The sequence below is a fragment of the Mastacembelus armatus genome, chromosome 7, assembly GCF_900324485.2.
Source record: "Mastacembelus armatus chromosome 7, fMasArm1.2, whole genome shotgun sequence".
Classification (NCBI taxonomy): domain Eukaryota; kingdom Metazoa; phylum Chordata; class Actinopteri; order Synbranchiformes; family Mastacembelidae; genus Mastacembelus; species Mastacembelus armatus.
Genome location: NC_046639.1, coordinates 22,048,427 through 22,060,552, shown reverse-complemented (window position 1 = coordinate 22,060,552; position 12,126 = coordinate 22,048,427). Strand labels below are relative to the sequence as shown.

At 39.1% G+C, this 12,126-nt stretch overlaps 2 protein-coding genes across 9 annotated transcripts in view; one reads left to right on the top strand and one right to left on the bottom strand.

Annotated features, from left to right (window-relative positions):
- The window catches only part of hdac7a (histone deacetylase 7a), a 61,465-nt gene extending 54,451 nt beyond the window's left edge, over window positions 1-7,014 (top strand). For all 5 annotated transcript variants that reach the window (XM_026331966.1, XM_026331964.1, XM_026331963.1 and 2 more), the window contains 5 exons: window positions 2,162-2,280; window positions 2,655-2,788; window positions 3,282-3,363; window positions 3,573-3,711; window positions 3,805-7,014. In XM_026331966.1, coding sequence (XP_026187751.1) covers window positions 2,162-2,280; window positions 2,655-2,788; window positions 3,282-3,363; window positions 3,573-3,711; window positions 3,805-3,847 — 517 coding nt within the window. In that variant the 3' untranslated portion in view covers window positions 3,848-7,014. The remainder of the gene's footprint in view (window positions 1-2,161; window positions 2,281-2,654; window positions 2,789-3,281; window positions 3,364-3,572; window positions 3,712-3,804) is intronic.
- LOC113145347 (twist-related protein 2-like) lies at window positions 6,927-12,057 on the bottom strand. Of its 4 annotated transcripts, none has more exons than XM_026331970.2 (3): window positions 10,410-12,057; window positions 9,836-10,052; window positions 6,927-8,791 (listed from the first exon to the last, which is right to left on the bottom strand). In XM_026331970.2, the coding sequence occupies exon 1, from the start codon at window positions 11,704-11,706 to the stop codon at window positions 11,059-11,061; it is 648 nt and encodes a 215-aa protein (XP_026187755.1). In that variant the 5' UTR covers window positions 11,707-12,057; the 3' UTR covers window positions 6,927-8,791; window positions 9,836-10,052; window positions 10,410-11,058. The 4 variants fall into 4 exon arrangements, with proteins under 4 accessions (XP_026187755.1, XP_026187757.1, XP_026187756.1 ...); XM_026331972.2 differs by having other exon boundaries at window positions 9,836-9,965; XM_026331971.2 differs by having other exon boundaries at window positions 9,836-11,707; window positions 11,798-12,057.
- Window positions 12,058-12,126: the final 69 nt, after the last annotated feature.

The following is a 12,126-nucleotide window of genomic DNA, read 5'->3' as shown; positions in this document are numbered from 1 at the left end:
CATGAGTCAAAATCAAAAAGGCGCTCGCCTCCCACCCAACACTTGTGCACCATCCTTTCGATTCTTATTAATAAAGTTTCAAAAAGTTAATGAGCGATGGGGAAAACAAAGAGTATAAAGTATTTAATAGAATAACTTCTATTGGTTAAAAGAGAAGTTTTGAAGAAGCTTTGATGCATTTTCACCTTATCCTCATCTCTCACACCCCCTTTCTTTTCCATCACCCAAACCCTCACCACACACATTCTCTCCTCTTCCTCTCCTCCCTTGATTGATCTTTAATAGGCATCCCCTCCTGTCCTCCACCCTCCCTTCTTCCCTCCATCTTTCCTTTAGTTTGTCTCTAGTTCCCTCTCTCTGGGGGGAGTGGAGCAGTTTTAATGGGTCTACAGGGGAGGTGGAGTTGGGTTTTGTGGTTAGGTGTGTGTGTGTGTCACTGTGGGGATGTGAGGAGTTTGTCCATGCTCTTCTTAATATCCACACTGCTCTGATAGAGCTAAGATCTTTGTTACAAATAGATATTAACTGAATCAAAGCATAATGAAAACCAAACACAGCATACTACAGCACTGTAAAAGTTTGACACAGCAAAATGATAACTGCCTCATATGTTTGTGTCCTTAGTCAAAACTAATGTATTGTATGTATCTTTGTGTGTATTGCATGTATACATTGAATGTGTTTGTGTGTTTTATCTGTGTCCTCATTTTTGTCTATGAGCTCATGTTGTCCATCTGTATGCAGTCATGACAGTACTATGTGTTTGGATATGTGCGTGTGTGTGTATGAAGGAGAGGGAGGAAGGTCTCCAAAGTCCCCAGGCAGAATAATGAAGGTAAATGGATCCCAGATGGACTGTTTTTCCTCTTTTCTCTGTGTTGTCAATGACGTGAGGGGAGTGACAAGCCTCTAATGGGAAACAGACTCACACTCTTCTGCTTTGAAGTCCACCGACAGCATCAAACCACAGAATCAAGCCTCTCTTTGCCTCGGGAGAGCACCACTCTCTTCCTAACAACAATAGCAATAAGGAAATCTTCATCCATTTGAAGTCCATAAACAGAGAGAAGCTAAAAAAGCTGACAAAACAATATGACTTTGTTAAGCATACTTGTCTTACTGGAGGCACTGCAGCTTCTCCAGCAGAGAAACAATGGTCCTTTGTCAGTGCATTTGAGCCGCTGAGCCTGGGTTCAGCCAAACCTTGGTTTCACTTGTCATGTTAATGACCATTTTAGATTTGTTCATAAATATGTGTGATCTCTGGGAAAGTGCCCGGTTTGACAATGCCCAGTTAGATTTGAAAATAGCTACTTTTCACTAAATATTATTATAAGTGTTCATGAGAATACTGGTGAAATTAATCCAAGTTAAAGTGATCTGTTGAGCTTTGAATTAACTGAGATGTTGACAACAGTTTTGAAAGTAAGTGCAAATTTTACTGACAGTGTGTTGAATTGTACTTGTCCAGATTTGACACTATTTATTTGTGTACTCCTGTTACTGTCTGTATTACTCAATGCAAATGCATTTTGTCATGCCAACAGTGGTTTGACTTTGCTGTTTTAACATTTATGTGATTTATAACAAAAGCAACTCAGGCTGCTTTGGTCTTGGTGATATTTCAGTGGTAATGACAATACGGTAACAGTATTTTTCATTGTCTCAGTAGTAAATGTTGATTTGAACAGTTGCTCCAGGTTGCAGAGTTTGCACACTTTTACAGCATTTACATGGTTGGACAAGACTCTAGCTGCTGTACGCTGAATCTCTCTGGAGTGTAACAGTGTCCAGGTCTTAGAAGTGAACATTGAGACTTGTGTAGGAACAGTTCCTTCATGTGATTTTGATGTTATCCTGCTGTTGCCTTTATGTGACTCTAAAGAGAAAGCACTTTTTCTTCTCCTTCTATGTCTTGAGTTGTAATATATAATTAAGGCTTAACAACAGAAAAAAACTATAATATACATGTAGTTTAAATGGATGGATTTTATTTGTGTATGCAGCATAAAAACCCTCTTTAATGGGTTTCTATAAACTACAGTTATAAAATAAAAATAAAATTACACACTAGAATTATCCTGAGTGGGTTGTATCAACCTCTATTGGCAACCATTAGGAACTGCAACAAGTTACAGTGGCTGTATTTGTGTCCCTACAGGTCTGTGGTGATGCCCATCGCCCAGGAGTTCTCCCCAGACGTTGTTCTGGTCTCGGCTGGCTTTGATGCCGCCGATGGGAACCCCGCACCTCTGGGAGGGTACAAGGTCTCGGCCAAATGTAAGTACAGTTTTCTACCACGGATAATACAGTCTGTCCTCCAGTCCTTACCTCACTGTCTCTTTTTAGATAGATACTAATAGATTATTACAGCTTCTGTCAGGCTTGGACCAAAGACCAATGCCTTCTATCATACCTTGCTTCATCACTGATGTAACCAAAATTATAGTAATTAGTAGTTGGTATACTGCTATGGGGGATCCACGAGATAAAAATATACATTTGTTTTTTTTATTTGAAATTATAGCAAAACCCATTTTCTAAGTCATACAGTAAGTGGTCTCATGATTGCAATGTATCTGCCAAGCTTTAATCTGTGGCTTTTGCATTGCTCATACTTCATGTTAACGTTTCTGTATGTTTTTCTACCATAGGCTTCAGCTTCCTGACCCGCCAGCTGATGTCTCTAGCAGGGGGTCGTCTGGTTTTGGCCCTTGAGGGAGGTCACGACCTTACAGCTATCTGTGACGCATCTGAAGCCTGCGTTAGTGCTCTCCTCGGCATACATGTAAGGCATGCTGGGTAATGAAGTTGTTTTTAAAATGTCTGCCACAGGATAAACTATGTAACCGACAGATGAGGGAAGTATCTATTTTCAGTGCTCAAATACTTTCCAGGGTTTGTGGAATTTTAAGTTGTGGAATATTATGGGTTTTTGAAATGCCAGGCCCAACAGGCAGGGGAACTCCACAAACAGCAGGGAAGTCAGAGAAATTTACAAACCAAATTTTAGATTCTTTCCTATACATTTTACACAGTGAGTATAGACTGTTTGCCTTCTTTGCCATTAACACCTGAAAAATAAGAACAAAAAAATATGTCTGCACACATACAGTTATGATAGTAGGATGCAGTACATTAACATTTGCACAGTATTTCTTAGTGGATTGACCTTGAAAACAATAGTAATGTATATCCTATGTATCTCTTCAGCCACATCTTAACTATTTAATCACTGAAAAGATTTCAGGCTAAAGGGTTGTGTCTGCTGTGTACTGTAGGACCCACTGTCAGAAGAAGTCCTGCTCCAGAAGCCCAACGCTAACGCAGTCCACTCCTTGCAGACTGTCATACAGATACAAAGTGAGTAGCACAGACAATACGAGGTTCACTGTTACAATACAATACAAACAAGAATATAGTGTCATGTTCATTCCCTTCCTTCACTGCTTTCTACTTACTGTTGTGATTAACAAATGTGGCCTCTGAAAATGACACTAAAAACAGAAAGGATCCAGATCTGTGTGGTGTTTGCATGATATCACCAGTGATATCACGTATGTGTGTTGCAGGTCAGTATTGGCAAAGTGTAAAGGGTCACAGTGGATCAGTGGGTCTGTCCTACCTAGCTGCTCAGAGAAGAGACTGTGAGGAAACAGATGCTGTCAATGCATTGGCCTCACTCTCTGTGGGAGTCCTTTCCACCAAGAGGTACATACACACTTTTTAGAAAAATTACACACTCATCTTGGCATGAAGTCTCACAGCTTTCTACTCACTTCTGGTTTTTCTCTTCTCCTTCAGTCTCCCTGATGAGCCAATGGAGCATGACAGTGACTCCATATAATAAAGAATCTAGTAGTCACCTCACAGAACTTTCAGAATTTGGGCCTAACATATAGCATGGGACGTCCTGCGCTGTCAATTGTCCATGAAGGGGACATATTTGTAATGCCACTGAGCCCCACCTATCTGCCTTATTCATAGAAATGCACATCCACCCATAAACAATGCTGAACCTCTACAGATCTGCCATATGAGCACTTCAGTGCTGGTAACCACTCAGCTGAAACCAGCAGCACTTACTGCAGCTGGGAAAGCATCCGAAGCCTTACCAAAGAGCAATACAAGATGATTAAATAGACTTTTCATGTCTCCTGACTGACAATGGATTGTGTGTATGTTCAGAGGTCCATAGCCACAGCTCTGTGACCACAAACTTGTAGGAACTGAGAATTCAGATGCAATGAGTCCAGAGTCTAGCTCTGATTCTTAATGAAGCACTATGTACCAGCAGCTGATTTGTTGCCTTAACTTTGCCTTAATGTAAGGACCAACTGGTTCCAGAGGGACACTTTGGGGAATACATGCAGTTGTGCCACTTTACTTTCCATGTCAATGTTGAAGCAATGCCGACCAAATGGGATGCAAAATGGCTGCTTCAGGATGAACCTACTGTATGACATCAGGTGAAATCATATACTGTACGCATACACCTGATGGATAAGATGCAAAAATATCAACAAAGAAGAGGCCACATCACAAAGAAAGAATATGGAAAAGAAGATGCAGAGATTGTCAGTTTTAATGATGTCATTAAATGCAGTTTAACCACTAAAAGAAGACAACAAAGGAGAGTAAGAGAAAAAATAAAGACACAAAATGGACAACTGGTTTATAAAAACAAAGAAAGGACAGATGTCCTTGCTGTTTTATTGCACTGTTCATTCCATAATGTGAACGATAAGAAATTCCAAAGCTCTGGGAAAAAGCAAATCCTCTCTCTAGATTATTTAATAGTTTTATGAAGATTTGGATGAAATTGTGTTTGCTATATTTCCCACTTTTGATCTGAGATGTCTTATGAAGTCTCTGACTCACTCTAAGGACACATATTGGCTGAAATACTGTACAGCTGTATTTCCTTGAAGTACATTTGAGAAGTCGGCAAGACTAAGCAGGACTAAGTTTCACTGTTTTTCAGTATCTTAGATGCACACAGATACACATATACATAGCCCCACACACATGTACAGAGCAATGATGATCTATTGATATACCACTAGTATTGAATACTGTATATATCATTGTATATCAGAGACTAAAAGAACATTCATTCCACTGTGGCACCACTGAGGACCATTGTATTGTTCTATAGTAGCAATAATATTAATGCACTTGATGGACAGCTCCCAAAGAAAACTGCCTTAAAACAACCTGCACTTGGCATTGGGACTGTATGGGAGCAACTCAAGGGACCAGTATGGATACAGCTCTTACAGTGAGTCTACATTAAAAGACAAAATTTAAACCTGTGGATTTAGCTGAGCATTACATATGCAGACTTTTGTATCCTTGATGAGAAGTACAGAGACCTGGCCTGGTTTGAATGTTTCGTTCATTTTCTAAAACAATAGTTTTAGAATTCCAGGCTTTATCACAATCTAATTCAAAGAAACTAATGCATTGTGTTTTGTTTGGAAGTGAACTTGAGTGTTTCCATTTGAGAAAACTGTGCGTAGTATTACAGTCATGTTATAATCAAACTAGATGTAATCAAATGAGACAATCCCATGCTAAACATGTCGGTCCATTATCTTTGCTGATTTTGTTTGTAGTAATGGTCATGATGATCATTGATTTGTTCTGGCTGCCTTTCTATAGCGAAACGTAAGGGCATTGCATTGCAAATGTAAAAATGAGAGTTTAGACATAATTTTGTGGAGCTTTCTGAAGTCCAGATTTTGTGCACACCAGGTTTGACCATCTAAGGCTTTTGACTAATTCTAAAATGTTTATCTTACTGCTGCAGACAGCCAAGACTGAATGATTACATTTGAACAAATTAGTGGGAAAAACCAAATTTTCACATATATTTAAATTTTAGTTTTCAACAGCATCTGCACACTGAATATCTCTAATCAAACTGAGACAAATGAGATTAATCTTTTGACCAGGTAGACACTCCTTACATGGCTTTTTCTAAAAGTTCTATCAATGATTAGATTTAAAGCAGCACTGTCTGGTTTTTAACTCTTGTTGGCAAATATTTAATTTGCCATTTTGTGTGTAAATGCAGCTTTTGTAAAATCTAGATTGCAATTAGCACCATCTGCACAGCAAGTTTGTTTGACTGGCTGAAGAATTATAAGGTTAGTCTTCAGATAGCAAGATCTATGAGTGTTCACTTTGTTTTAGTCAGACCCTGGGCATTGCATGTCCAACAGAAGACCTCAGAGCTTTTATATTCAGCAAAAGGACAGCAGAAAAAAAACATTTTAAGATTTTGTGATTGCAGAGGTCCCACTACTGTTCCAGTAAGAATGAATGAGAAAATGTTGCATGGAGGCTTGGTATTCTGTGATGAGTGTAACTGAAGTGTGTCACTCTTTCAGTGTTGTTCATAGTATTCTTAAAAGCAGTCTCTCACTTATACAACATGCCCTGTAGGTGCATGTGATGTCTATGAAGTAAATGTCTGATTTGTCAATGTTTGCATATGAGAAAGAGTGTGTTTGTGATTGCATGTGCACTAGTACATATGTAAACCTCTTTTATGTGTTTTGTGCATGCATTTGCAAGTGTGTGTGTTAATGTTTGTGTATCTGTTCAATACTGTAAATGATCTCACCTGTATTATATTCCCAGTGGCTGTTTTTTTTTGTCTTATGTAGAGGCCAGTATTGCCTCAACTCTTAATTCCCTTTATTACTGATGTTGTTTGTATCTCCTTAAAGAAAGACACTGTAAATACAAGCTCCAAGACCAAAATACACACATCACACAGTGCCTTGATGCATTCAGTAGTATGTGTATTGGTAACTCTTAACTAACTGGACTTACTCTGTATCTATAAACATGAGGTTGAAAACTTTGTTTCATGCTATTCTTCATTATTTACATGTACATGTCATTTTTCCTTCACATTTCCTACCATGTGTATGTATAGAAAGATTTTCTATTTTGTACTGTTATTTTTGTCTTTTACTCTTGATTAAAAATAATTTCTAGTAAGAGTTTTTCTTGCCTTTTGTCCAAACATCATAATGTCACATCATTTACATATTTATGGATATCAAATTATTGTGCATTAATGGAAATGCAAAGTTAGTGGTGAAATCAAGGTTCCTAGCCATGTAGGTTCTTCTTTATTCTATGACAACAGTAGGTGTGATAAGCTATGACTTCATGCAACACCTGTTTGGTCTTGTCAACATTGTTTAATTATTTTTTGGCAATGTAATATTTTCAGTTTCAGTCAGACTATTGTGCAATGCACGGCTGGGTATGAATTTCACATGGCACTTACCCCAGTTGACTCTTAAGTGATCAGAGCAATTTGACATTCTCATGAACAGCCACTGGCTAAATGCTAGACACACAGAATGAGGAAACTTTTCAGGTCTGTGCTCCAACTGCAATCAAGGAGCAAACGTCATTAAATATTATGAAACAGGTTTGGCTAATTGTGATTGATTAAACCTCTCCTCAGGTTTGTGTGTGGGGGGGGGGGTGAATGCCTCTATTGTTAGTTTTGTTGCACCAGTTAAACATCTGTGAAGATTCTCAGTCATCCAGGTGAAGTTATCTAAAGGTTGAGTCATAGCAACTGGTCTGGTCTGACATCAGACTGATGAAGCTACTTGGATGAGCAGTGAAACATTTTGACCTAAAAACTAGAAGTCCAGCTATCATGACTTAATCTCTAGACCAGTTAACGACAGACCAGGACATCATACATCTTTATCCTTGTTATGTACATTTTGAGCTTGGTGATTTGTGGGTTCTGTTTCACCTCCAACCAACTTGAACCTGAGCTGAGGTCTAATCAGAACAACTGGAAACACCTGTGTGCGTGAGCAGTCTGTAACCAGGCACACCAGGATGAACAGTTCACCACTTAAACTTAATGTAAAGTAACAGGTACATTTAAAATTTAATATGCATTTTCAAGCCAGATCAGTGATAAAGTCAGCTAATTGATTTTTTTTTTTTTGACTAAGAGCTATGTCAACAGATATTAGTGTTGAAGAGGGTGTATTGTTCCCATGTTGGAGGGCTTTGTATTGTGTGAATGTCAGCGACTTCATTGCTAGATTAAATTATGTTTCACCATTTCAGATCACAAAATATGGTAAACAATTTAAACAAGCATGTTTGCTTCTGCAGTTCTGTACTGATTTTTTTCTAAACATTCACCCTTTGTAAAGTTCCCTCCTTGTTTAGAAGGTTTAATCATTAAAACTAAGTATGAGAATACACAGCAATAAAACTTGGAATTTAGGTCCAAACAGGCTAGAAATATTCCCTTAATTCCTTAATGACAAATTAGCATTTAATTTTTCCACAATATTATATTGTATCAGTGTGTTATTTTTTCAAAAAGCACCACCCAGTATAAATCAAGTAAATGCTGAAAACAAAGATTAAGATGCTAATCACTGTCCCTGACATTGAAATCTAGCTTTAACTGCAAGTTACGTCTTTTATGTCTGGTGACAGAAATCATACACATTTCATTAGAATAACATCTTAAGAGTATGGAAAAAAATCTGTACTGTCAATTTGTTTTAAACAATTGAGAGCCCCTTTAGTGTAGCTGGTCCAGAAATGTTCTCTTCTCCCATATCACTGGGTTTGCCTTTTATTGATCTTAAATAGCTGTATCCAAATCCAATCCAAAAGTGAGGTGCGAAAGGGTTTCCTTTAGCGTTAATGTCCATATGATTAAAACGGCTGAAATGGCAGCAAGGAGCCAAAACAGGGAAGATCACTGTCACTTATTCAGCAGCTGGAAAGACAAAAAAGCAAAAACATTACTGCAATGTGTGTGTGTTGAGGTCACAGTGGAAATATTTTACCACATTCATTGGGCATAGGAATAAAATTGTTCTAAATTCCTGTTTCCAAGTAAACAAGGAAAACGTGCATTTAACAGAGCAGTGACCATCAATATAAATGTGTATATATTCATATTTCCAACAATATTCATGTTTCCAAAATGCCACAAGAGGAAGATAACATACGTTTTCTTAATTCATTTCATCACTGGAAAATAAGAAAATAATATCACATTTTTAATTCAGACATTGTACCAACAACATTTAAAGTCAGAATACAGGCTAATTTAAATGAAATAAACAAATCAAGCAAGGACATGCATCGTTGCCAGATGTTTTACTTTTCATCACTGATACCTACAAATAGCTGTCACCATGTCGTAAAAGAACAGTCTGTGGAGTTGAAGTGTAATTTTTCCACCTAAGCATTTCTTGTTTTGCACAGTATGTTGCAGTGGAAAATGCACAGGAGTTGCTTTTTCTGCTTTTAGCCATAAACTGTAATATTTTGAAATGTTGTCTAACAGGTCAGTGATGTTTTCAGACCACACTGTGCTGACTGTGGGGCCCTGACAAACACTGCATAAGTCTTCACAAGGGCTGGAAACATTAGCTACCTCAGTGGGACATTCTAATGATAGGCTCCATGCATATGAAGGAAGAAGTGGTTTGTTACTGTCAGATACAACTAGCATGTCGACCTTTTTTTTTTTCTGGGTTTGATTGTCTACATTAAATAAAGGCTAAAACATGTAGGTGATGTTCTTGGCAATAGTTCTTTTACATGTAAGCCAGAAATCAGTGGTACAAAACTGGCTTTTGTTGCTTTAGTGCATGTACATAATTAGATAATTATGCCTTTTAAAGAAAAGGGCACTTAATTTCTTTTTAAAACTCAAAACATGGGGGAGGTGTGTGTTTTTGTGCATTAGTGTGTGCACATGGCTTCTGGTATGCATGTATGCACATTTAAGTGTGTGTAAATCAGCTCTCACCTCCTCCATCTCTCCCAGTGGTTTATGGGAGCCCAGCAGGGCGCCACATCAGCCTCCCCTTTGATGGTGACACACATGATTCATGGCTTTTAGAGATGGTTTGTTTTCATTACGCCTCCTCGTCATCTCGCTGTAGATGTATCACGAATTCGTGCAAGGCAAGCAAATTTGGGCCAGAATGAGAGGAAAGTATTTCAAGAGGAGAGTTTTTTTGGCTCTGGAAGAAACAAAGGAGCTTGGTTTGGGTATAAAGAGGAGAAACTTAAGTCAGGATGACGGCTGCCCAGCCCTTGGATACTTTTTCCACTGTCGTTTGGGTTCAGAGGTGGTCAGGGATTCATAATAAGTCAGAGTCTTGGAAAAGTAGGAGCTGAAGAGTACGGAAAAGTCAAAGGTCCAGTGTTTCATTTAAAACATCCAATTTTGTCTTTCCAGTTATGTCTTTCTTCTAATCCCTCCTCTGCATGCTCTAGTTGTAGCTCTTTATATTACAGAAAACTTTAAACACTTCCAAGAAGAAATGAAGTTAATAAAATATGCAATGAAGATAAAATGTGGCTAAAAGAATGCATACCTATCACGATGAGAGTGGTGCTGATGATGATGATGACACTGATGACGATTATATTGAGGGCGATGTTGCGGATTTGAAACCAGAGGTCAAGCTTAGAAACTGGAGGAAGTAGAGGGAGCAGAGGACTCTGGCGGAATGAGCCGTGTTGTCGTGTGAATGAAACATTTAGGACAGGGTGTTCCTTTAAACGTCAGGTTGTTAAATTGAATGACTGCTGAATGAAATTTAGCTGGTCTTGTCTCAGTCTTGTCCTCTTGTCTGTTGTGATCATGTAAAAAAATCATTTTAAATGCTAGGAACCATGATATCAGAGCCCCATTTGTGATTATTTCTCCCATGTTATCATTAACAAAAGCAATCATAGCTGTTGTTGACAGGAACAATAGAATCGTAAGTAGTTACATCTGGTATGTAGTTTGACAAAAACTACTACAATTATCACAAAAGGGTAGTGGCTTAAAACTTTCAAAATCGCTTCTCATCAACCATCAGACAGTCTTTCCACTGAGTAGTGTGAGTCCCCTGGTGAGCAGACATATATTGAACATGTCCTCAGCCCTCTGTCAATTAAGAATATTTCCTTGTAGTGATGAATTCCTCATATATTGTCGGGAAAAAGTCAAAAGACAAATCTTGCTTTGGGGCAGGGTTAGTGACCAGCGGACATGGTCGACCAGGCCCCCTCCATTCTCCAGACAGAAAAGGCATAGCTCAGTCTCTCGTGAGCCAGGTAGTTACATCCAGCCAGCTTAGTGTCCATCTCATCATTCTGCAGTACCTGGTACAGAAAGTCAATGTAACGGGATGCCAGTTTAAGGGTCTGGATTTTACTTAGTTTATCAGAAGGGAGTGTAGGGATAATTTTACGCAATGAGGCAAAGGCTTCATTCAGAGATTGTGTCCGCTGGCGCTCCCGGATGTTTGCAATCACTCGCTGGGCATGTGGGTCCTCAAGTGCTGAAAGACTTCCTGGACTAGGACCGGGAACAGGAGAAAGGGACAGGTCTGAAGAAGGCGTTCGATGCTGAGGACTCCTCTTGAGCCTTTTGGGTCCATGTGGGGCATAGACCTGAATGTTGTCCCCTGGCTTGACATTGCCATCGTCTACTGATGTGGTAGGGGCAACTGAGGTAACATGGTCCTCTGCATGTGACCCCACTGGACGTTTGCGCCCAGTGACCCCTGGTGTTGCTACGACAACAGGACAAGCATTAGAAGGTGGTCTTCCGGTGTTTTCCTTGCTGGAAAGCACCCCTCCCTCAGGGTGGTCATCATTAGCATGCTCCTCCTCTCTCATGCTGGGCCAAGTAAAGAAGAAATTCTTTATATGACTTTATCCTTCACTCTTTCTTAAATTTGTTTCTCTTTGAATATATTTCTCCACTCACCCTCTGCTTCTTTCACAGTTTTCCTCTGTTCAGTCGTGTGCTTCTCTGACCTGTCCTGTCTTGTTCTCCTCTTCAGCAGTTATCAGCTTTATACTTTGTCACATCCAAATATGTCAAGCCAAGATGGGAGAGAAATTATCACTTAGTTTTGGACCACCACAGTGTTTCTTCATCCACAAGTGGAAACCTGTCAACGATCTCTTCCCAGTCTATTTCAGTGTACACTGCTTAAGCAAACAAACTGTGCTCACCTCTCGCTCCTGTTGCCGCACGTAGAGAACAGCATCCTGAATCTGACTTTTAAAAGGGAAGAGACCATGAAAGTTTCA

Excerpts from the sequence above, each read along its gene's own strand:
- LOC113145347 (XM_026331969.2), bottom strand. The coding sequence starts at position 11,706 with ATGAGAGAGGAGGAGCATGCTAATGATGACCACCCTGAGGGAGGGGTG.